This window comes from Corvus moneduloides, chromosome 3, assembly GCF_009650955.1.
Source record: "Corvus moneduloides isolate bCorMon1 chromosome 3, bCorMon1.pri, whole genome shotgun sequence".
NCBI lineage: Eukaryota > Metazoa > Chordata > Aves > Passeriformes > Corvidae > Corvus > Corvus moneduloides.
The window spans coordinates 119,786,704-119,809,949 of record NC_045478.1 but is presented as its reverse complement, the minus strand read 5'-3'; the positions used below and the strand labels follow the sequence as shown (position 1 = coordinate 119,809,949).

Genomic DNA, 23,246 nt, shown 5'->3' with positions numbered 1-23,246 from the left:
AGGCACAATCCCTCAGCTCCCCTTTAGGCAGGTGGTGGCTGTGCTATCCCTAACTTAGGCCAGTGTCTAAATAGTGCCAGAATAGAAATCAAGTTCTAGGGCCAAATTAGTTGTAATAGAGGAAAGCAGACAATCCTGTCTAGAGGCATAATGTAGGTCAGAACTTTTAAGTGGTGTCTTTGTCACGACAGTAGATTGACAGCAACCAAATACAGTGGTTTTCCAATTGGCTGGAATGACTTAAACAGCATCTGTCCTAATGGAATAGTTCATTGTGGTGCAAACGTGCACTGAGGACATCCTGCTTACTCCTTAATGAACATGCAGGGGGAGGCTTCTGAAAACGTGGCTTAAAATTGCTTCTCTACTTGTTGATTAAAACTTCTGTGTGTGTTGCTTTTGTTTTATATTTCTTTGAGCTTGGCGAAGCTCTGACCTTTAAAAGCAGGAATTCAGACTATCTTTTGTTGTGTGTTTTTTGGTTGCCTGACTCAGTGTTAACACAGTCTTTATTTGCAGTTGCATTTTGCTGCATACAGCTTGATCTCCATCTCTTTGCAGCATCCTCTCAAACTCAGGTTCCTGTAGAAGATGATGCAGTGCACGTCATTAAAGTGGTAATGTGTAGATCTCATTTCTAAATTATTGACTTGCATGCAGTTCTTCCTCTAAATTATCTATCCTTATTTTCAGCATTGGGTCTCTATTGCATGCTTGTGGCTTTTGGTTCTTTGGGTTTTTTATATCCTTTCCCTGCTTGGGGATATATTTGGCATTTCCATGACACACATTTTTCCCTTGATTACAGCCCCTCAATGGTTTAGTAAGGAAAATTAGACTATGACCTGAAACACACCTGATCTATGATATTTCTGAAAATAGTGTCTTAAATAGTATCTGAAAGAATCTGTGTTGTTTATGAAAATGCATTGCCAAGCAACTTTTCTTTTTAGCTACCTACTAAAATTAAATTTCAGGTGACATGGAATATGTGAGATGGGGAAAAAAGGGTTTAATTCTCTTGGTATTTCTTACATGCTTTTCTTAAGAAACGGTTGTCTTTCAATGCCTTTTATGATACCAGTTTTATTTCTTTCTCAACAGGAATATCTTGAAAATGGCCCCTTATTTTCTGAGCTGAAGTTTTACCAGAGGGCTGCAAAACAAGAGCATAGTAAGTAATGTCTCAACTCTGATTCAGGTAGATGTAAGGACAAGTTTGGGTTTAACTACTTCTGTTAAGAACTGTTGCTTTAGAGCTTGAAAGCCAGCTCATTTATATACCCTGAACCAGTCCCAGTTGGTGCTGTGGTAATTCTGGATAGCTGTAGGAAAGGTTTTGTTACTTGGGTGCTGTCCTTGTCCTTCCTGATCAGGAGGGAGACCAGAAGCCAAACAGCCAGAACAGGGCCCCATTTATTGTGTGCACAGCAATGACTGGACTCCAGAGACAGGCCAGCCTTAGGACAGAGAAAACACCCCAGACCTGGAGTTCTCAGCTGCCTTTAACCCAATGTTATGTTCTTCTTACTATTACAGTAAGAAAATGGATGAATCTCAAAAAAATAAGGTGTTTAGGAATTCCAGTGTTTTGGGGATCAGGCCTGGCTGAGTACAAGGGAAAAAGGTAATAAGATGAATGGTAATTAAGCCTCAATTTGACTGATGACCCATTTTCAAAAATGGAGATGAAGTCTTTTCAATCTGACACAAACTTGCAGTCATGTCTTAAAGGATTCTTCCCTTTTCCATATTCCTGATAGCTACAGGTTCATGGTCATGGAGAGACTGGGGCAAGACCTTCAAAGAATCTTTGAAGATTGTGGAAGCAGATTTAAGAAGGAGATTGTTCTGCAACTTGGGGCACGAATGGTACGCACAGAGAGAGGAAATTACTGTGGCTCAAATTTGCAGAGTTCAGCTAGAGAATTATCTTGCTAATACATCCTTTAGGTGGCTGCTGAGTTTAGAATTAAACGTGTAAATGCTATGTATTTTCTTACTTCTCTGGGTTTTTTTAGAAAAAAACAGTGTTGAGACCCCCTATAGACTGAAATTTGGTCAAACCAATTCTTTTCCTAATAGGTTAAAACACAGACCATCCACTTCAACGTGTGTGTCTAGACTGAGATGCGTAAGCCTATTCTCATGTTTCAACATGTATTGATTTTTTTTTTCCAGTGTCTGAAGGGTATTGTATTAGACATCCATATTTGTCAAAGTTCACAACTGCATGCCTGAATGCCAAATTTTCAGTGTGTTTGCTGAACACACTGATCATACAGGCCAGGATTTGGCCAGTCTGCAAATACCAGTTTTGTTTTCAAATGGGTGTAGACTGGCACATTCCAACAGAAGATTACATATGTGCTCCATTGTAACATGGTTTGTGTTGTGGAATACTGCTATTGCTGAGCAGAGGTACACAGAAAATGGAGTAGAGGCAATGGTCTTTAAGTTCTTCTAATGGTCTTCTTTAAGAGAAGAGGAACTCTTAGACTGGATGCATCCAAAGCATCCTTTTAATCTAAACAATAATATATTTTAAAAAATGAAGGGCTTTCATAGTCACGTAATTGATAAACTTGTAATACTCTTTGTGCTCTCCCAAGGTCAGGATTGGGTTGTTGTTTATATGAGTTGCCAAGTGCAAATGTGTTTTTTACTAATAATTAGAGCTATTTGTGCCTCAGTAAGGAGCTGGAGGTGTTGATGCAGGGGGGGGTTGTGACATGAAATGCATGCCATGTAATAACTGGCTGGATTAAATTTATGCCAGACCTTTAGAACTGATTGAATCTGATGTTTCTAAGTGTTTCTTGGTGTTCTCATCATCTCCTCTGGTGTTTATAAAGTCCTGGTTTCATTTTTGCTCTGTGATTTAGAAGCTGGTACTCACAGGCAGTTGGGATATCTCATGCAAAGTATGGCTTGTTCATGCTCTGCCATCATTAGTCCAAGCCAAATGTGTCAGCTCAGTCTGTGTAGCCCTTGATTCCCCTGTCCAACTGAGAAATATTTGGTAGCAGGGTTAGGGGCAGAATGGAGAAGATGATGATGTTTTCTGCTCTGTTCTAAACTCTTTCCTAGTTGGATACTTTGGAATACATACATGAAAATGAATATGTCCATGGTGACATTAAAGCAGCAAATCTTCTTCTGGGCTACAGCAATCCACATGAGGTAAGTGTGTTTACTTATCTGCACTTCTACTCTACTGTGTTTATAACCATTGGAAAGTTTTAAGTTAGTATGTTCTGCTGCAATAATTCATATATTAAAAGGAGTTTATGCATGAACATTCACATCCCCTCACAACCGATCTGAGAGTGGCTCTGTGGCGCTTGAGGGCTGAGAAAGAAGCAGGACACAGCTATGCTTTGCTGGCTCTCCCTGTGTTCTGCTGACTGGGATACCAGTATGGATGGGTAAACTAATGAAGAGGACCTAATTGCTGCTCTAGGTTATGCCAGTTAAAGGGTATCAGTAAAGATTAAGGATGTGCCCCATTGTATTTTCATTCTTGGAAGTTCTAGATTTCTAGTATTGCCTTGAATTGTTTCCATGCCCTTACTCTCCTGTCCTGCTCATTGTAGTGGATATAACAGGTAAGTAGGATTAAAGTTGCTGTTCTCTAAAGCCAGCCTTGAAATGGAAGTGCTTGGGTGGAATATTTTGAAACAAATCTTTTGGTCCTGCCACATTCCACATGCTCTTCTGATGTCTTTTTTTCTTTCTTCAGGTAATAAAATCTAAGTATGCTTTTTTAATTGGAAAAAAATCCTTTAGGAGAAAAGGACGTCTCCAACTTCACTTAAATATAATTAGCTGTAAGCAATACTTCCTTCAATTGTGGTTTCTCTGCTGCAGTGATAAACAGATCTTGCAAAGCAGCTCACTGCCATTGGAGGTGAACCATTCAAGTATATCTGCTCTTTTTAAAAGCTTCAAGTTAAATGGCTGAGTCAAATTTAACTTGTCAGCTTTCTGAAAGACATCATTTAAAAAGCAGCATGGCTGTTTAGGACAACCCTGGGTTTATACAGTGGTAGCAGCTAGTGCTGCACAGTTTATGGTGTTCTGCCGAATCCAGAGGAGGAGGCTCTTTAGAGCCAAGACAATCTGCAACCATTAGCACAACTCAAATGACTTTGCTTTTGTCTTGGCTGTTGTGTATTTTTATGACAGCAAGAAATGCTGCAGTTTTTCACATTGCAATCACTTTGGAAGTGTCCACTTGGAGTAATCATAAAATGTTCATACTTGTAGCTGACTTGGCATTGGGCAGATAGCTGGGTGATTTTCTGATTTGTTTCCGGTGTTATTTGTATGAAGATTGTGCTGTACTTGTAATTTGCTTTAATGATAGTAAACTCATTGATGGGTTAGAAGTAAGGTACTTGTGAGTTACTGGGTAGATGTTTTAGGGTTTATTAAATAAAAGAAATCAATAGGTAGTCCAGTAGCTCCTAACTCAACAGTACAAAGTGTATGTCACTGCTGGGAGATTTTCTGTAGAATTTTGTTTCAGCAAAACTTGTCTTCCACTGCAATTATTCTATAAAACATTTTAAAAAGTTCACATTCTAGTTCAGAAGTGCTAATGGGGAGATTCTAATATTTGCTTGCATTTCTATGGTATGAGTTAAACTTCCATTCCTGTAAGTGTGAAGTGTTTGTGCCACCTTTCTCTCTGCCAACACAGTGAATAACTTGATTGTCTTGGTTGTTTTTGTTTTCTTAAAAAAGGTAAAATGATCAACCTAATCTCATATATAGGGAGTGAGAGCATCTAGCCTGTGGCAAACTCCAACTCAGGAATACAAGCCCAGGGCTTCTGTAGCTCCAGGGGGAGTTGGCATAATAAAACTGCCTGACCTAACAAATTCTGTGGTGAGGTTTTTCAGGAATTTTATGCCGGTGGGTTCTTTCTGTTTAGGGTCTAGGATTTTAAGAGAAAATAAATTGTAAGCATTCTAGAATTAAAGAAATTGTTTTTAAAAGAAACCAAAACTCATCTCTTAAAAATAATCTATATCTCTACTCAAAATATAATTCCATATTCTGTTGTGATGAAGAGGCATAAACCTCTGTTCAGAAAAGCATGTGTACTTTATACTAAACTTTATGGTTTTTGCAACTGCAGAAAGCTAGTGACAAATTTGCACGTAAGAATACACATCAAAAATTACTAAATGACAGGAAAAAATGCAATTTTTGCTGCTGGTCTCTCTCTCTCTCCTGTAAATTAACCTGGTGAATTTACACCACAGCCAATAAATAACAGTCCCCTTTCTGAAAGGGCGTGTGGAATCCATACTGCTATCCCCTACTTCCTGTGGCACAGCAGAGACACAAATAAAGTAAAGGTTCTGTCACTGTGTGACCTCCAAATGATGGTTAGAAATGGGGAGAAGCTCCCAATCGAGTGACCTCAAAGAGCTGCAGATGTGCTCAGCAGGAGGCAGCGAGGCCATTCCCTGAGTTACAGGTCACAGGATCAATTCTGCAGTCAATGTTTCTGAACACGGACCTGCAGAGGGACTGACAAAGCAGCAGTGATGGACTGAGGGGAGTGCACAGCCCATGAATCTCACAGAGGCCTCAAAGGAAACTTGAAGTGATCAGACCTATAAATTACAGGTGAAGCACAGTCTCAGGGCTGTGGAGAGTTAAAGATAATTCGGTGCATGGTTCTAACTGTTTGTATCATAAAGCAGAACAAGCAGCATTGATAGAGACTCTGAAAGAAATTCAAATCTATTAATCTCATTTAAATGGTGATACTATTAAGAGGGACAAGTGGTCACGAGACAAGAGCTTAAAATCTGTATTTTAAATAAGTTAGGTTTGGGGGAGCACCTCTTCCACACAACCACCTTGTAGTAGTTTTTCCCCATGGATTCTATGGGCAGACTTGCTGCAGTGTTGCAGACTCAAGTCTGTTTGGGTCTTAAAGCTGTAAATTTTAATTGCATTTACACCTCAGTCCTGGTTTTAAGTGTTTCTTAGACAAGGTAGTTACACAATAGAACTCTGACTTGATTATCGGAGATGAAAAATACAAAATTGTTTCAAAAGATACAGAAATCATGCATTGATCTTATGGGAAAAAGTTGTGTGAAAGCAATTCTGACTTCAAGCTGTTTTTCATTGTGAGATGAATCGTTGTGATTCCTGCTTTTTAGCCCACTGGGACAGACTTGCTGAAGTGCAGATGAATTGAGAAAAATTCAAATATTTTCTGTTCTCCTTCAGGTGTTTTTAGGAAGGCTCCAGTAGGCAGAGATGCCCTGTGCCCCTTCCCCTCTCTCTGTTGGTAACCTGCTTCCCTCCTTCCTTGGCTTTTGTTTGTGAAAGATGCTCTTTCTGTCCCAATTACAAACTTCACACTTCCTGTCCTGAAATGGACCTCAGTCTGCCCTTATCCTTTTTGTAGTCCAGTGTCCAAGCAAACCTGGCAGCACTCTGGCCATTGGCAACCAATCTGCCTCTTATTAGTAGGTATCAACTTACTTATTTACAGGCATGACATAAGCCTAGGAATGGAAACACAAAGAAAATCTCCTGCTCTGTCCTTCAAAGATAAAGGAAATACCACAAGAATCCAAAGGGCCAGGCTGATAACTACCCAGCTCAGTGCAATTAAATATCATCATGTGTACAAGTTGTAAGAATTACATGTTTAGGAGATATTTAGCACTTCAGACACCAAGCACTGTGAGGGAGTCATGCACAAAAAGGGAAGAGGATGGCTGAAACTGTGGCTGGCTGCCTGTGCTCACAGGTAATTATTTGTGCCTGTGATAATTCACTTGGCCAAGATGGGCACATTCACATGTGCATGAAATTAAAGGTGAAGACTTCAGAAATCTGGCTCATGGTCTAAACCAAAAGTCTATTAAAAACAGACCATGCCTAGCATTGCAGAGTCTGTGCAGACTGGGATGTGTAAAGAAGAGAAACCTGAACAAAAACACGAGTTAAAATAAGTAGGTGAGTGGGAAGGAGTGCACAGTGTACCACAGCCAAGCCCAGCTGTTCTGGGCTTATGTCCCTGCTGCTCCTTCATCACCCATGGCACCATTTCTTATTCCAGTGTCTTGTTTGTCTTTATTGCTCTGCTCTGTTTTGTTCTTTTTTTTTGTTCTTATTTGTTTTGTTGCTCCTAAGAAAAGAACATGTAGATGAAAACTGCCATAATTTTTCTCAGTATTCTTTAATATTCGTCTGCTTTTCCCCTTCCCTATACCCTTAAAAAATCCACAACAACTATAAACTCTAAATTAACTACCTCTACCATATTCTGAGCAAATTTGGAAGGGCATGCAGTGTTACATTATCAAAAAGTGACAACTAGCTATAAAGAACTATATATCTTTTTAATGATGAAAGGGTTATAATGAGAATTGATGAAATGAAATTAATGGTAATTTAAAATAACATAGTCATTCTGATAATGGTTGTGGCAAGGTTGTAACAGTGCATTGCTGGTTTTGTACAAGCTGAAGGGGATTGATTGTTGTTGGTGGCCAAGAGGCTGCCATGTTTATGGAAAAAATGTGGTGTGAAAATTAGGGAAGTGATAAATGGCCCAGCTAGAAACAAGCTGAACTGGGACACTCATAGCCAGCTTTTGAGGAAGAGTGCTGTGATCAGATGTTAGGATCACCCTGCATGAGTGGCTTTAGAAACAGTTGCCTCTTTATTTCCAGGTCTTTCCATCATCAGTCAGTGCAGGATAACTTAAAGCTGCTTCTCACTTCTAGGGGGTTTTCCATATAAATTGAAAACTGCTCTGCTGATGCGGCTACTGGAGATATTGTAAGCAAATCCGTTGGTTAAAAATGGACTGCATTAATGGAGCTGCTTAAAACTTAAAAAGAACATAGTTACTGTGATAGGATATGTGGTTTTGGGTTTTTTTTTAACTTACTTCAAGTTTGACTAACAAATATTCCTGGCTACTTTGTAGGTGGCCTGTTGTTGATGTAGTTTGAAAGAGGCTGGGCTGTCACATGGGAGTCTCTATCACATAAACTGGTATGGCCAGCCCAAACCAGAGAGCTGCCAGAGGTGCTGCAGGTCTATCTTTTTTCCTAACAGTTAAAACCTCATTTTAATGTAAGGCATAGCCTTAATTTTTAAAGGTATTTTATCTTCCTGTCCATGTCAGAGACCTGTAGTCAAGCAAAATCCAAAGTGCACCACTGAGTCTGGGAAGAATGCACCTTCTGGGGTCCTCCCTCCTTGCCAGCCCACAAAGGATCCAGAAGACTCACAAAACTTGGTGTTTAGGGTAGTTTGAGTGAGTTCTCTGACTGACTATGGGCTCAGTTCGGGCAGCACCAGAGCATCAGGAATACGCTGCAGAACAGATGCAGGAGGAAATCCAAGTGGTCAGCCCAAGCCAGCTGATGCCCTGTCTCAGCTTTTGTAGCCATCCATGCCTCTGGTGTTTAATCTTGTATCCCAGTTTGGCTGGTCTGTCAGGTGAGAAACACCATCGATAATGTTAACAGCCACTCCTGTGCAGGAAGCGAGTGCTGCAGCCCGGCTTACACGCTCCAGATAGGCTCAGATCCTGCAGCAGAAATGGCAAAACCAAGAGACCAGCAATCCCGGGATCTGAAGTTGCCTGCAGCACAAGCAGGAATCAGTAGTTCAACAGAATGTGCTCCACAGTAATGCATTAAGTTTTCTTGAGGGTTTTTTGTTTGTTTTTGCCTTTACCAGCAGTGACATAATTAAATTGCAAGTGAGTGCCAGAAAAGTTCATTTTAGACTTTTTCAGTATAAACTGTTTTGTAGCTAAAGAGGAAACTAAACTAAGGTTCGAATAAGATGTTTTTCTTTATCATATAATAAGGTTTAGTAGAAGTGATCTCTGTGCCTTCAGATGATGGAGGTTTTGCCCCAAAAATCTGTGGCTGGAATGGTGAATGTGGCACTATTGCAGTATATGCAATTTAGGCCCAATTTTTTTTCTCTTACGTTGATGTAACTCAGTGTATTTGCTTCAGAGTAGCTGAGAGTGAGTTTGGTTCTGCGTCTTTTAAAAAATGTATTATAAATTCAGGAGTGGTTTACTAGATGGTTTCCTGGGTTGGGAAGAGCTGGTTTGTTTCACTTTGTTTTATCCTACACTTTCAATAGTTTATGTAGGACGTTAGTGACAGTGGCATTCCACAGTGTGGGATTACGGTTGGGCCGATGCCCAGCAGTCCTGTGGCCACTGTCCCTGGGGCCCTGGAGCCCTGTGTCCAGTCCAGCTGGGGGAAGCTGCTGCCTCTTCCTCTGGTTTTGAAGCTGCACAGTAGAATTGAATTTGAAGAGTCTCAGCTGCTGGAAAATCCAAACAGGGGGATGTGTGTGTGCCTGCTTAAGTTGGGGGAGGAAGGGGTCCCATAAGCAACGTGGGACTGCATAAAAGGCGTATTGCAGTTTATGATGTCTGGATGCCCACCTGGAGAGCAGAGAGCTTAGGAACAAAATAAAATGACTGAAATTCTGCTCGACTCTGAAATAAGATAAGAGTATAGTAGTGGAAGGATTTAAATGGGGAGGGCAGCTGTTATAGCCCCCAGTTGTACATATTTTATCCTGAGGCACCATTTGGTTTAATAAAATTTAGATCTAAGGCTGTCCTTAACCTATCAGTTTCTTAAGACTTAATTATAAAGGTTATACTTTCAAAGGACAAAAGCATTATTCATTTGTCTGTTCATGTCTTCCAGGTTTATCTTGCAGATTACGGACTTTCCTACAGATATTGTCCCAATGGGAACCACAAACAGTATCAGGAAAATCCTAGGAAGGGCCATAATGGGACAATAGAGTTTACCAGCATAGATGCCCACAAGGGAGTAGGTAGGTTTCTTTTTTTTATTTCAGATGAGTGATTACAGAATGAGTAATCAGGCTGTGAGAGCTGCTGTACACAGGAGAAGCAGTGTTGGGGATTGCTCAGCCCCTCGTGGGGTGACCTCCTTGTGTGCCTGGGAATGCTTCCCCAGGGCTGGAGGAAGGGGCAGCATGAGGAACCCTGAGAGGCTCTGCACGCACAGCACTGCAGCCCAGGACACCCTGAGAAGAGCTCAACATCAACTTAATTGGTTCATGTTGGGAGGACTGGTTTGTGCCTGCTGTACCCTGCAGAGGCAGGATTTGCTAATGCTGCATTGTCAAGGAAAAGGGTTTGGAGTCTGCACTGTCCTTTAGGGAGAGCTGTGTCTGAGTGTCACCATCTGTGTTATGGGAGGATATTTCAAGATGACATTCCTTCTGCAAGGAGAAAAACCTTTTTTGAAGTCATAAAGTGTTAACTTTTTGAAATCTTTTTCCAGTAGCCTTTCATATATCTTACTTATTTAAACTCACTTTGATGGTATTGGAAACACATTTGCAGGTAAATTACATACATAGTCCTTTTATTGGATATTGATTGTACTGCCTTGCATTCCAAGGCAGACTTAATTCAACAATTCCCTAATTAGTTAAAGTCATAACCTATGTCTTGTATTCATTTACCATTAATTAAACCTTAGCTGTTTATTACACTGCAGTCCAAATCCAATAGCAGACCCAGAGAGCCATGGAAAAGGGACTGGGAGGTCAATATTGAAAATATATGGTGTAAAGTCCCACTGATGGCTGCATTGTTCACAATCAATATGGTCAATGCAACACAACTTTCTTAGTTGCTATGTCAGCAAGACAAAAAGTCAATTCTAATGTTATGCTAGTGGAAAAAATGGCGATTATTGAAAAACTTTGACTCTTGCTACAAAAGAGTGTTTTTGTTAACTTTTCCTTCCCCTTTCCCCTCCTTCACCCCCAAGATCATCTCAAACAGGAGGGATGGTTTGCTGCTGCCAGCTTGGTGAGGATCAGTGTCATGAGTGATAACTGCAGGAATTTGTGCTTGTTAATAGCTGCTGAACTGTTACCTTAAACTAATACTTTCTAACGAGTTTTAGTTGGCACAAACAACTGTATATTATTGCTTTTTCTATTAAAAGGACCATTGACCATGTAATGTAGAGGGTCTTGATAATTTGCTGGAGCTGTTAAAACCTGCAGTCGTTTAACTCTGGTCATTAGGAAAAATGAAATAAGACCAGCAAGTATTTCCTGCTAAGACAACTGCACCACTTCACCTGCTAGAAAATATTTTGTGGTGAGGAGAGCATCTGTTTTGGAGGCTTCTGGCCCTCCCAAGCATGCCGAGTGTTTTCTGGAGACCTGACTCTGCCTGCTTTGCCTGGTGGTGTGAGCGGTGTGGCTGTGCAGTAGTATTTGATGTGGATGCTCTTTGAAGGGTGGGTGGAAGCTGGAGTATTTGGGATTTGGCAGTTGGGTAGTTATAGCAGCCAGTTTGGTAGTGTTTGTGGATGGGTATGTGATTACAGGACAGATATTTCCTTTTATTTGAAAGTGCAGGGAAATTTTACAGGTTTGGGTGGCAAAAGGTGTGCAGAGGAAGTGTGAGGTAAGTTTTGTAATCTGTGTCTTGGATAACCTCCTCAAGTAGCTAAAGTCATGATAGAATTGGTTAAAAGCAGAGGACACCACAAAACAAAATATTTAGAAAGATAGTTTGAGGGAGCTTACCCCCCCTTTTACACTTGAAAAGTGTTTGCTTAGTAGCTGCAAACAGAAAATCCACAGATTTTTCTGGTGCTTCTTCTAGAAGAGCCTACAGAACATGATGTGGGATCTGGTATGTTGCAGAGCATCCAAACTCTTCACATGGAATGCCAGCTCTGACATTGTGTGATGATGTCCTGGTTTCAGCTGGGACAGAGTTAATTTTCTTCCCAGTAGCTGGTGCAGTGCTGTGGTTTGGATTTAGGATGAGAATAACACTGATAACACAGGGATGTTTTCGTTGTTGCTGAGCAGTGCTTACCTTGAGTCAAGGACTGTTGAGTTTCCCGTGCTCTGGCAGTGAGGAGCTGCACAAGGAGCTGTGGGGGAGCGTGGCCAGCACAGCTGACCTGGCCAAAGGGATGTTCCATATCCCAGGATAACAGGGGCAGTGGATAAACTGGGGGGGTTGGCTGGGAGGGGCCGATCACTGCTCAGGTGGTGCTGAGCAGCTCTATTGTGCATCACTTAGTGCCAGGGGGTTTGTTCCTTCTGTTCCTTTCTTTTACCTTCCTTTTCATTATTAGTATTTTTAAAATTTTATTGAGAGTATTAAACTGTTGTTATCTCAACCCATGGGTTTTAATTTTTTTCCCTGGTTCTCCTTCTTGCCCCTCCAGGGAGGGGCAGGGGATGAGTGGCTGTGTGGTACTTTATTTGCTGGCTGGGGTTAAACCATGGCAGACAACCTGAATCCATTAAGGTCAAATTGCCAGAGTTTCCCACTTGCCAGCAGAGCTCTCAAGGTCCCAGGGAAAATCTGTATGTGCAGCTGGACTGCACGGGTCCAGCTGGCAGAACACAGCGATGGGTTTCCCTGCTCTCTTGGTGTGAGGTTGAGTCACAGAGATGTCTCAGGGTGCTGAAAGACTTCCAGTAGCTGGGGCAAAAGGCTTCTGTGTTCAGCAGTCTCCTGGATTCCCCACTTGTGGTGGAGTCTCAGCACAGTCTCATGTATAAAGTGAGGTGGGGTGTTGTGAAAAGTCTTAATGTTGGCAAATGGAAGGTGCAGAGACAATCTTTATTCTGGTGTCACATTCCAGCTTTTTAGAGTGGAGTATTTTGTTATTTCAATGCTCTAGGAATATAATTCTAATTTTTAAATGCTGTTTTATATAAATGAGATCCTTTCCAGAGGGCATTTGCTGCATGTGTGTAGCAACATAAATATCTCAGCCCCCTGAACAGCATCAGTGGCTATGCTGAGCTGGACAGATGAGAACATTTTGACTTGCTCATGAAGCAGCTACTGAATACATGCAGTGATTCGAGGGACGTGCTGAAGCTTTAACCAAATTAGGAATTTGTAGCTTTCAAAAGTGCCTCTTGGCAATGCTTGGAGCTGATACCCTCCTTGCACAGAGCCAGTCAAATGCATTCCCTTCCCAGTAATTTAAGTCAACGCCAGAGTTTCCGTAGCTGAATGCAGAGCTTAACCCAGCTGCGTGCTGGCTTATTCCCCAAGCTCTCTGTGGAGCTCACCAGGTGTAGAGTTGTGCAGTCCACTGAGATCCAGAAAGGTTCCTTCCAGTGGCCACTACGGGGAAACACTTTTGGGTGGTGGGATAAGTCCGTGTTCTTCTGACAGTCTCTGGTAAGGCAGAGTGGGATGTGCTGTTCCTATGAGCTGTGTTTGGAGTTCGCCTGGAACCAAGTAGGGCCCAACTTGGCCTCTGCCACAGGATCCAACCCGTACCACTGGCATTCCTGGGTTTGTGGCAGGATCCCATCCCAACCAGCATGTGGGTATTTGAAATTGAAACCCTTTTTATTTTGATGCAAATTTCACAGGGCACAACTGCGTCATTGGTTTTAGTGTCGCATTGGAGTGTGCTCACTGTGTTCACTTTTAAAGATCAGCCTGCATAAACAGTACTGCATTTTGGTTTGTTGATTGATAATTAAAGAGAATTATATCTGTACTCAGTGTACGTTTAAAAAATTGTTACATAGTTAGTGTTAAAAAGTAATATTTGGATCAGTGCCTCCTATGGATTTTTGTAGATTTTCTCCTCAGTGAGGCATGCAGTCAATACCTAATTTCTCTGGAGATTTACTGCACTTAACATATTGAGGTTCTTTTAAATACTCCAGTCCTGTGCACTGAGTGTGTTAGCCCAGTTTTAATTTGCTATCATTGATGAGCATAAGAGTATGAACTGTCTATGCTGAATTCCCTCCAGCATATATTTGTGTTTGCCATCGATTCCAAGATGAGTCCTGTCCCTTCTCCCAGCGTTCCACAGTAACTCTGAGCAGTGTTGCCATCTCTTGCATCAGTGGAGGCCCCACTGAAGTCCGTGCAGGACTGATATCTACACCTGGAGTAGTAAATGCTGCTTTCCACAGGAGTGGGGACTTTGGACAGGCATCTCTGTGCCCCTCACACGGGGTTAGTGCACGTGTGTGCTCCGTGAGCTCTGTCAGAACGCTGGGACACTGGGTTTGTCCAGGGCAACGCCAGCGTTGGGCTGACGGCAGGGAAAGCCCTGCAGCCCTTGTGCTGGTTTTCCCCACTGCTCTGACAGCTGGTCTGTGGTATTAAAAACACAGCTCAGTGCTTGGCCATTTTTCCTGTTCTGTTGAGTAAAATATGTGCAGGGTTCATTTTGTGAGGAAGGATGTGCAGGAATATAAACACCTATGCCTGGAAACACATTCTTTGGGAGCCTGCTTCCAGAGAACAGAGCTCTGAGTGCCTCTGGATCAAGAGGTTGATTTGGCATCTGCCCATGCATAGTTAGGATTCAGCGGGAGCCTGCAGGATTTTTTTCTCTTTTTTGTCGGTCAAATGAATTATTGATCTGCTGTAGTTTGATATGTGTTTCCCAAAGACTGTGTACAGGACAAACTGTAAATCCTAAATAATAAAAGGAAAATATAACTAGTGTGGCAAAAAATGGGTGGAACTTTGTAATGGGACATAAATAAAAAGATGGTTTAGTTCCTGAGAGTTGGATTAGAAATGTGTACCCAGCAGAAGAGGGAGCAGGAAGTGGTTATAAGTGAAAGAAGAGTCACTAGCAAGGAAAAGATTGGATAGGCTCCTACAGCCACCTCTGGAAGCTTATTCTGTCCTGCCAGGTATGTCCAGAAGCAGCAAGAATAAGATGAGGAGCATTTACAACTTTGTCACAACTGAGGACTGTGCCTGGGAATGGGCTGTTTAATTTTGGCTGTTGTTCTCTACACCAGGCGTTCAGAAAGGCAGTGAATCTCAGCTGCTTGCCCACCCCTACTTATTATAAGGCCCTTACCTTTTTGATTCTTTTTTTCTGCCACACAGATATGAAAGAAGAGTAAAACTTCCTGTCCCCACTCTCCTGCCACATGTTCTCCTTACTGCAAGCTTGGAACCTTTTGCTTCCCACCAGGTACCGGCATCTCCTGCCACCACCATTTTATCTCCCACCCACATCTCGTGGTGAAGTTCCCTTGCACCTTCCAACCTTCCCACTGCATAAACTTGTCCCCACCAGATCAGGACCCCAGCCCTCTTCCTTTCAGCACATGCCATTCCACCAGTCCTGATTGTTCCCTCCTGGCAGCTCTGCTGTGTGTTCCATGCCCATGAGCTGTTCAACCCATCAAGTGTGTATCTGTAGGATCCCAGTTTGGAGAGAGACCGTGGCTGGCACAGGAAGTGTCCCTCTCTGCCATGTCACAGACTGAGTTCTCTGGAAGAGCTGTACTCCAGCTGTGGTGGTGCCATGGATTTTTCTTTCCAGCATTCCGAGTTGGTGGTTATTGTCAGGGAGTACTTGAGCAATGTGCCAAGCTGATGGTGCAGGGCTGGGCATGAGAGGAGGTGGTTCCTGGCTGGAATTTGCCCTGTCTGAGGCTGGATAACTCTGTGGAATGACCTCCAAGCACTAAACTGTATCATAAATTTAATGTACTTCTCTTACCTTTTCCCTGGAGCCTCACTCTATTCCGTTGGTCGTTGTCCTGCTGCAGGGAGCTCCTCAGACTGACGGGGACCTGGGGAAAGCAATACTTCATTATCTGCTTGTTTCGGTTTGGGTTTTCCTTTTCTTGTCTTTTCACTTCTCCTACCCCTAATAGAAGCACTGATTGTTGGCAAGTCTTGTATTTGTCTGGTTTTTAATCATCTCAGCCTTGAATTAAGTTATATCACTTTGTGATGATACATTTTTGTCATAATTGTATTTCCCCATGGTCATGTTAACCCTCCTTTCCTTTATGGGCTTTTGGATTACTGCTGTGGTGTGAGTTCTATTTGTGAGTTACTGGGAATTCGTGTTCTGTAATGCCAGCGAGAGTTGGAGGTGCCACTGCATGTCCATGCAATATGAGCAACCAAAATGCTCCTGTTTGTGAAAAGCTTCTAATCCAAAAAATCACCAATAGTGAAATTATCATGTAACAGTGCTAATTAAAAATAAGAGAATATTTAATCTGTCACTTGTTAGATCTTTACAAAAGGCTGGAGAAAATCAGCTCAACAGAGGCCATAGAGAAAACTCCTATTTTTACTTCAGTTTCAGAGGAGTTCTTGGGAGCAGTGGAGTTTTGAGAGTATATTGTGGCTGTTGTGATATCACTGATCTATTTGGAAATAATAATCTGAATATAAATTAGAGTTGAGAAAGCTGCCAAATCCAGTGTACGGAGATACATCACCTATTTTCTCCTCAGGTGAATTGCTTCGGTTATTCTGAGTTATTGGACCCTGTGCCTGCATGTTGAGTATGTTTGTGGTATATTTAAAACTCTGATTTCATTGATGTGCTTGTGAGTTCATCAATTTCAGTGGAGTTGTTCCTGATTTATCTTGGCAGGACTGAGAACAGACTCAGGCCTTAAATCTCCAAATTAAAAAAATTAAAGATATTGTGAAATAAAACATGACCAATGTGTTCCCATTACATACTACTTCATATGAGACTAAAATAGTAGTAAAAAAATCCTGTGAGTCGAAAAGCAGAAATCAAATATCTATTAAAAAAGAAAAATAAGAACCAGAAAGATTTTTTAGGAGAGAAGTAAGGATTTGATTTAAATAAGTACTGGTTGGAGTGTGCACTCTTGTAACTGTGACAAGTTATCAAGCAGAATTGTTTTATTTTCACCTGGCTGTCGTATTTAAAGTGAAAGCAGATTGATTTCTCGCCGTTGATGTTTATCAAGAATTCCTGTAATCTTCAATTGTGTGAGCAGATTTATTTTTGCAAGTAAACATATCATTGAAATGTTTCTATTAGTGCTCTATTTGGCATGAAAATCTAATAATTCCATTGTCCATGGACAATACTAACTCATTAAAGATTAATCAAATACTTTTTAACAAGAATCTAAAGGATTTAAAAAGTTGAGGGATTTAGCTTACATGGAGCAGAGAGAAATAAGCAAGTATAGCCAAAGGATCAAACACTGAGATTTTCGTGTGGTTCTACAGAAACCCAGGTAAAAGTCTGTATTTAGCAGCACTTGTGGTGACCTGGGAGATGAAGGGATAGGGGAGTTACTGTGTCCTGTGAAACATTTCCTGTTACTGCTGGGCAGGGGTGCTTTAGCTCCATGTACCTTTTTGTCCCTGTGCCCGCTGTGGCTTTGGGCAGGTGTCAGCCAAGGCTCCTGGTTTGTCATGGCTTTGTCCCAGGATTAGTCAGGAAGTGGCTGCAAGAGCTGCAGGTGAGAGGGAAGGTCATTAGTCATGGCCAAACTGTGAAAAACCTTTGATCTCTGGGTCTGTTTTGTCAGAAAATGACTTATCTTGGGGTAACTTCTGAAATCTGATTGGTTTGCTGTTACTTATAGATGCACATCAATGAATCCCCCCCAGAAAAAAGCTGTCCATTGGAATTCTGACAATTTTCCTCAAAAGGCCACTTTCTGTAGCCTCTCTCACACAAACAGGTGCCAGGAAGGCGTTGTGAAAATTGGAGGATCTGCAGTCAAAAACGCTGGTTTACATGGATCTAATCTGGAATTGCCATAATGGAAAAAGGAGTTGTGAACACATGTGTGTGAATGGAATTGTTCCACAGTTACCGGGAGATTTATGGCCAGAGAAATCACTACAGAACAGCAAGTGGTGGAGATTGTGTTTTTATTTTAATATGGGAGCCAAGTCTTGCATTAGGACGTTGCTGAATCCAGGGCGGAAAATAAACGACGCCCGAGGGACAGCGCAGCGGTGTTGGATCCAGGGGCCTTTAATAATCCCGAGCCTAAGAGCAGTTAAGATAGGGAATGTATAAAAACTAATCGGCTGCTTTTACAGTAATGTGTGTACAGGAACAAGCAACAGTTATGATGTGTTGGCACCGTGGCTTTTAGCAGATGACTTCTTAAATTAAAAGATAAGTTTGCTGAGTGACTTTCTGGAATTTATTTAATGAGGGCCCATAAAATAGGATATCTGTTTACAGCGGGATTAACAGCACAGTGCTCAGCTACTGGTCTTTATGCTGGATAAAAAGTGCCAAGCAAGTCTGAACTCTTCTTTCCTTCCTGGAAAGCAAAAATTAATTTTGGAAAAGCATAAATTTAACTTCTACGTCTGTCTGTCTTTAATCACAACAAACAGTTTCTGGTTTTGCAGATTCCATGTGGTTTTGACGTGCAAACTTGTAGGCTGGAAGTCAAAGAAATCCTGCAGTGCTCCTGCTTGTTCAGTTTTAGCAAGTGTGGTTTCCTCTGGGTAGCAGCAAGCAATAGCAATCCTGTTGGTATTGCACTTTTCCCCTCCCTCTTTCTCTAGGAAAAGCCAATCTATAGGTTAACTTCAGTTTCTCTGTGCAGATGATGCTCGGGGATGGGGTTAATTTTTGATTTAATTTTGTCTCCTGTATTTGTGTTCTGCCTGCAGTGTGCAGAGCAAGAGTAAGTTGTTCCTGAAATAACTTCCTTTTTGGAAGCAGCAGTGGGCAGTTTACCCGGGACTTTGCTAAAGAGCGAGTGTATTTTGGGTTGTGCACAGCTCCACAGAAACGGCTGGAGCCGGGAGCAGGCTCTGGTGAGGCAGTGCACACTAGATGGCAGTTTTGTCCCAGCATCCGAGTTCAAACGGCTCTGCGGGAGAACAGGAAAGGCCATCAGTGTTTAGTCTGCTCTCACAGAGTCCCTGCATGACCAATGTGGACCCCATGGACTTCCTGGAACATGTGTTAGCAATTTAGCAGCAGACATTTATTTCTTTGTTTTACTGCTTGGCTCTTTGAGAAAGTGTTGGTACTCAGTTATGGGCTGTCTGGATCATGTCAGAGGCCATGGGGATCAAGTCCATGTGACAGGCCAGACTGAGGAAGGATGGAGTTGGAGGAGGTGAGGAAGCTGACCCTCACTTGAGCAGGAACAAGTCACTGCCTGTCTGTGGCCTGTGGCCAAATGCCGGGGCGGTTCAGGTCTAATACAGCTGAACAAACAAAACACTTTGCCCATTTGGCTTCTTCATATTTCATCAGCACCAGTTCAATCAAAGTCTTTTCTATTTCCTAAGAAGAGGTTCCTATTCTTAATTGTATTTTTTTTTCTTTCCCCCTCCCCCTTTCCCACATTTTAGCCCCATCCAGACGAGGTGACCTTGAGATCCTTGGCTACTGCATGCTGCAGTGGTTGTGTGGGAAGCTGCCCTGGGAGCAGAACCTCAAGGACCCTGTAGCTGTCCAGACTGCGAAAACAAAGTAAGGACAAACCCCCCCCCCGACATGGACACACCAGCCTGGAACCCTGCAGCATCCTCACCATTTCCCAGCTCTGGGAAACACAGCTTTCCATGCTATAGAACAGCACCTTAGGAGAAAGCTAAAACAATTTTCCTTAATTAAGAGAGATGTTGGAAGCAGTTAAAATGGGAACTTTATGTGCACGTCTACCCTCCTTTGCATGTTTATGTCTGTGCTGCTGTGGAGAGGAGGAATTCCAGTGCACAGTACACAGGCATTTTGTCTGCTGTGTATTTTTCCAATACTCTTTTTTTTCAAAGAAAACATTTGTAAATTAGCACAGGCCTTAGTGTACATACAGAAGGTTGTTGTGTGGTTCCGTTAAACTGCACGGGCGCTTTGTAGCGACCGTAGTACAAACATCTCGTGGAGGTTTTTCCACATGTGCACTCAATTTATTTAACTTTCTATACGATACTGTTTTTCAGATGTTTTTCTGTAGGTTTTTAATGTTACATAAGCCTACTGCCATTACAAACAATTAAATACCAAAACACTAAGGAGCTTGGTGAAAATCTTTCCTTTTTCTCAGCATGACTTACTTGGAGCTCACTAAAGCAACAGTGGATCAGTGTTTGCTTCCTCTGCCCTCACAGCTGAGACTGGGGGATTTAATTGCACGTGGTACCTGTAGCAGACTGCACAGCAGAGGAGTTACCCAGAAGTAACCTCACAAGTGCAGGAGGCAGCAAACTTTTTAGTAGGGCAAGTCACACCAGAGGTACCCACTGGGGCTGGCTGATCCCTGGAAATCAATGCTCAGGTTCCGTGGGGCAGCGGCTCCTGGCACCGGGAAGGGTGGCTGCAGCCTGTGCACGGGGCCGAGTGCAGCTGGAAATATTGACACCCTCTGCTACATTTAATATTTCTCCTTTAGAAGTTCTGATCATTACACAGCCCCCTGCAAGGTAACACTTATACAATTCAATGGGAAATCAATTTAATCAATCAAGCTGCTCCGCTGATTCCTCCCTTGCCATTAACCCTTGGATGGCTCGTGTTTCCAGGATGCTGAGCAAACAGAGGCTTCAAGGTAATGCACAGAAAATTACACAGATTCCACTCATCAGAAATATCCTCTTACTCTAATAAATTACTTTCCTGGAATTAGGTATCTTGTCCAGGTTGTTCCTCTTAACTGTCTTAATTTTCAGGTTCCTGTGGGTGCTGGACTGCCCAAGATGAGGGCTGGTGTTTTTCCTGTTTTTAGGAATTGATCCTGAGCTTCTTTGCTGTTCCTGTTTCTGGATGCACAGGAATTACACCTGTGGCCCTGCCGCTAATGAAGCGTGTGGGACTCTAGGTGATGTGACCTCCCTGTTCCCTTCTGGCCCTGCCATGCCTGGTGTAATTTTGACAGCCCTGTGCTCCATGGCAGAGAGGACCTCATGCTAAATGATGGGAAGGCAAAGCAGAACTGCTGCTTAAATTCCAAATTAGAAATGGGAATCATCAATCTGAAATCAGAACAAACCATTTTGCTTAAAGGGCTTTTGTTTTTCCTTGTAGAAGGCTTAAAATAGCTGTGAAGAAAAACTTAAAGTGCAGTTTTAGGTATCAGCCTGGTCTTGATGAAACCAGCAGCATGCAAAGAGTTAAAAATGGAGCTGGTGAGGGGAGATCTGGGTTCAAAAGCAGTCCTGTGAATCATTAGCTATCCTGGAGGTCTACTCCCTTTGGAACTGAGACTTGCTGTCTTCCTAAATCCCAAATGAGGAATCACCTGCTCCAAAGCTGCATTAAATTGTTGCACTCTGGTGTTGTTTCAGACTTATGGATGAGCTCCCAGATTCAGTGCTGAGGTGGGATTCTCCTGGAAGCAGCTGCAGTAAGTGTACTTGCACTTGTACCCCATGGCTCTTCAGCCTGTTCCTAAACACAGTTCAATGTCTGACTCGGGGTGGGGAGAGCAAAAGAGAAGTGGAAGTAACACAAATTTAACAAAGTCTTCAAAAAGAAAAAGAATCTTGCTCAGTCTGTGATGTATCCCATGGAGTGACAGAAGGGATCTTGGCCATATGTAATCCAAGGTGTTGGGAAGCAGTGACTATCTTGGAAACAGAAGTAGCTGTTAGTATGGAAATAGTAAGCAACTGTCTACCAAAGGTTTATTGCTCGGTGCTCAGAGTTTAAAAAAGCAAATGGATGGACACTTTGTCTTGTCTTGTTTCTTCCTTCCCTGAAATACAAAAGTAACCCAGGGAAAACACCAAAGGTCAGTATCTATTTTTGATTTATTCCCTTATTTTCCTAGTGCTTTTGTATTGGAATTATTGGAATGCATTGTGTATTAGGCAAAATTTATTCATGATGTGTATACATATTTAATAAATCTTTCCTGCTGGGATTTGACCAGATGCTAATATCTGGTGTAGCACTCCAGTTTTAGGATACACTTGGGTCTTCAACTGAAAGAAAAGTTTGAACCCCCCATATGTTTTTCTTACTAGCATTATTCCTGCCCATTGAGTGGTTTCCCTGTTTTTTGAACCGCTTGATGGAAAAATGTTGCTGCTGTTGGACTGTTTTGGGATGCAATCAGAAAAACAATAGTAGCATTTGAAGTTAAAAAAAAAAAAAAAAAAGTGTTTTTCCAAAGCATTCCCAGTATAGTATTTATGCAGATTAAAATAATACTGTTCAGAGTAATTAATATTTAAAGGGATATTGTAATCTATCAAAGACTTTTCTCTTTTACACAGAACTATCAATACTTGTCAATAAAATATTTTAATTTTTATCCTTGGATACCTGTCAGTGCTGTGGGAATTAGGGCATGAGCATAACGAGATGGAGCACTTAAGGTCTGGCTTGTTTATCCAAGTCGGTCTTTTCCTTTTCTCCTCCCAAAAAGACAAGACATTGTCAGTTCTGTGTTTTGAGTGTGTCTTCAGCTGAAATTGTGTTGTCTCGTTTGGCAGTGGAGGATTGGCATCCGTGTTGGAATGAAATCCTTTCTGAACTTCTGGGGTTACATTCAGTGAAATTCACAGTCAAATCTGCTCTACAGGTGAAATAGCCAAGTTTCTGGCCTCTGTTTCTGGCTTAGCTTATGATGAGAAGCCGAAGTATCAAGTGCTGAAGAAAATCCTGCTGGATGGCCTGGAGTCAAGTGGGATGCGCTACGACGGCCCGCTGGAATTTTCCGCAGCAGCAGCGTGCACACGGAATCACTGCGCTGCTAAGGTGTCCAAAGTGAGTGGGACAGCTCTGGGATTATTTCTAATAGCTCCTGCCTGTTGCCTTTCCTTTTGTAGAGGAGGAAATAGTTAAAGCTCTCAAGATGAGACTGACACAGCAGTTCTTCTGCCTTAAATACACCATGTTTGTTAATTCCTGTTTCCCCTGGCTTTGCTAAAAAGTGGAATGTCAACCCTCAAGGAGGAAGAACTGCCATGAGTCCTTTTGACCTACAGGCTCTCACTTCAAAGCAGTAGGTCTGTGGAGAATGATTTACTTTCAGGATAATGGGGAAGTCAAGGACTTTGTTCACTAACATCTTGAAGACAAGCCTGAATGCCAGGTTTTTCCTTCGTCCCAGATTAAAAGCAAAGTTACCTTTATTAGTGACAGCATTTAATTCATTTTCTTGCTTTCAGGCTGTTCTTTGTCATTTGCCTTTATCCTCCCGCAGCCCCAGTGTGGAGGAGATGTTCCTGTGGCTTTAGCTGTGCTGCTGGTGTGCACTGGCACAGGATTTTCCAAGTGACAGCTCTCCTGTGCTATTTTCCTCCAGTGCTCTGAGTTAATAAAGCCCAGCTTCCCTAAGCAGAGAGGGAGGTAATTAGCAGTTTTCCTGAGAAATGTCAGTCCCGTTGTTCCTATGAAAGTCCCCATGTGCACCAGCCCCGTGCGGTGCTCTGGGGCGTGTGCAATAAGGCAGGGTCAGGGTCCCATCCATTTTTA

General features: G+C 42.2%; 1 protein-coding gene across 4 annotated transcripts in view; it reads left to right on the top strand.

Annotated features, from left to right (window-relative positions):
* VRK2 (VRK serine/threonine kinase 2) overlaps positions 1 to 23,246 on the top strand; it is a 37,395-nt gene that overhangs the window by 8,951 nt on the left and 5,198 nt on the right. For 3 of the 4 annotated variants that reach the window (XM_032103776.1, XM_032103779.1, XM_032103778.1), the window contains exons 3-11: positions 520 to 617; positions 1,105 to 1,174; positions 1,540 to 1,627; positions 1,764 to 1,872; positions 3,091 to 3,183; positions 9,738 to 9,870; positions 19,178 to 19,298; positions 21,110 to 21,168; positions 22,351 to 22,535. In XM_032103776.1, coding sequence (XP_031959667.1) covers positions 520 to 617; positions 1,105 to 1,174; positions 1,540 to 1,627; positions 1,764 to 1,872; positions 3,091 to 3,183; positions 9,738 to 9,870; positions 19,178 to 19,298; positions 21,110 to 21,168; positions 22,351 to 22,535 — 956 coding nt within the window. The remainder of the gene's footprint in view (positions 1 to 519; positions 618 to 1,104; positions 1,175 to 1,539; positions 1,628 to 1,763; positions 1,873 to 3,090; positions 3,184 to 9,737; positions 9,871 to 19,177; positions 19,299 to 21,109; positions 21,169 to 22,350; positions 22,536 to 23,246) is intronic. The other variant, XM_032103777.1, reaches the window with a different exon arrangement.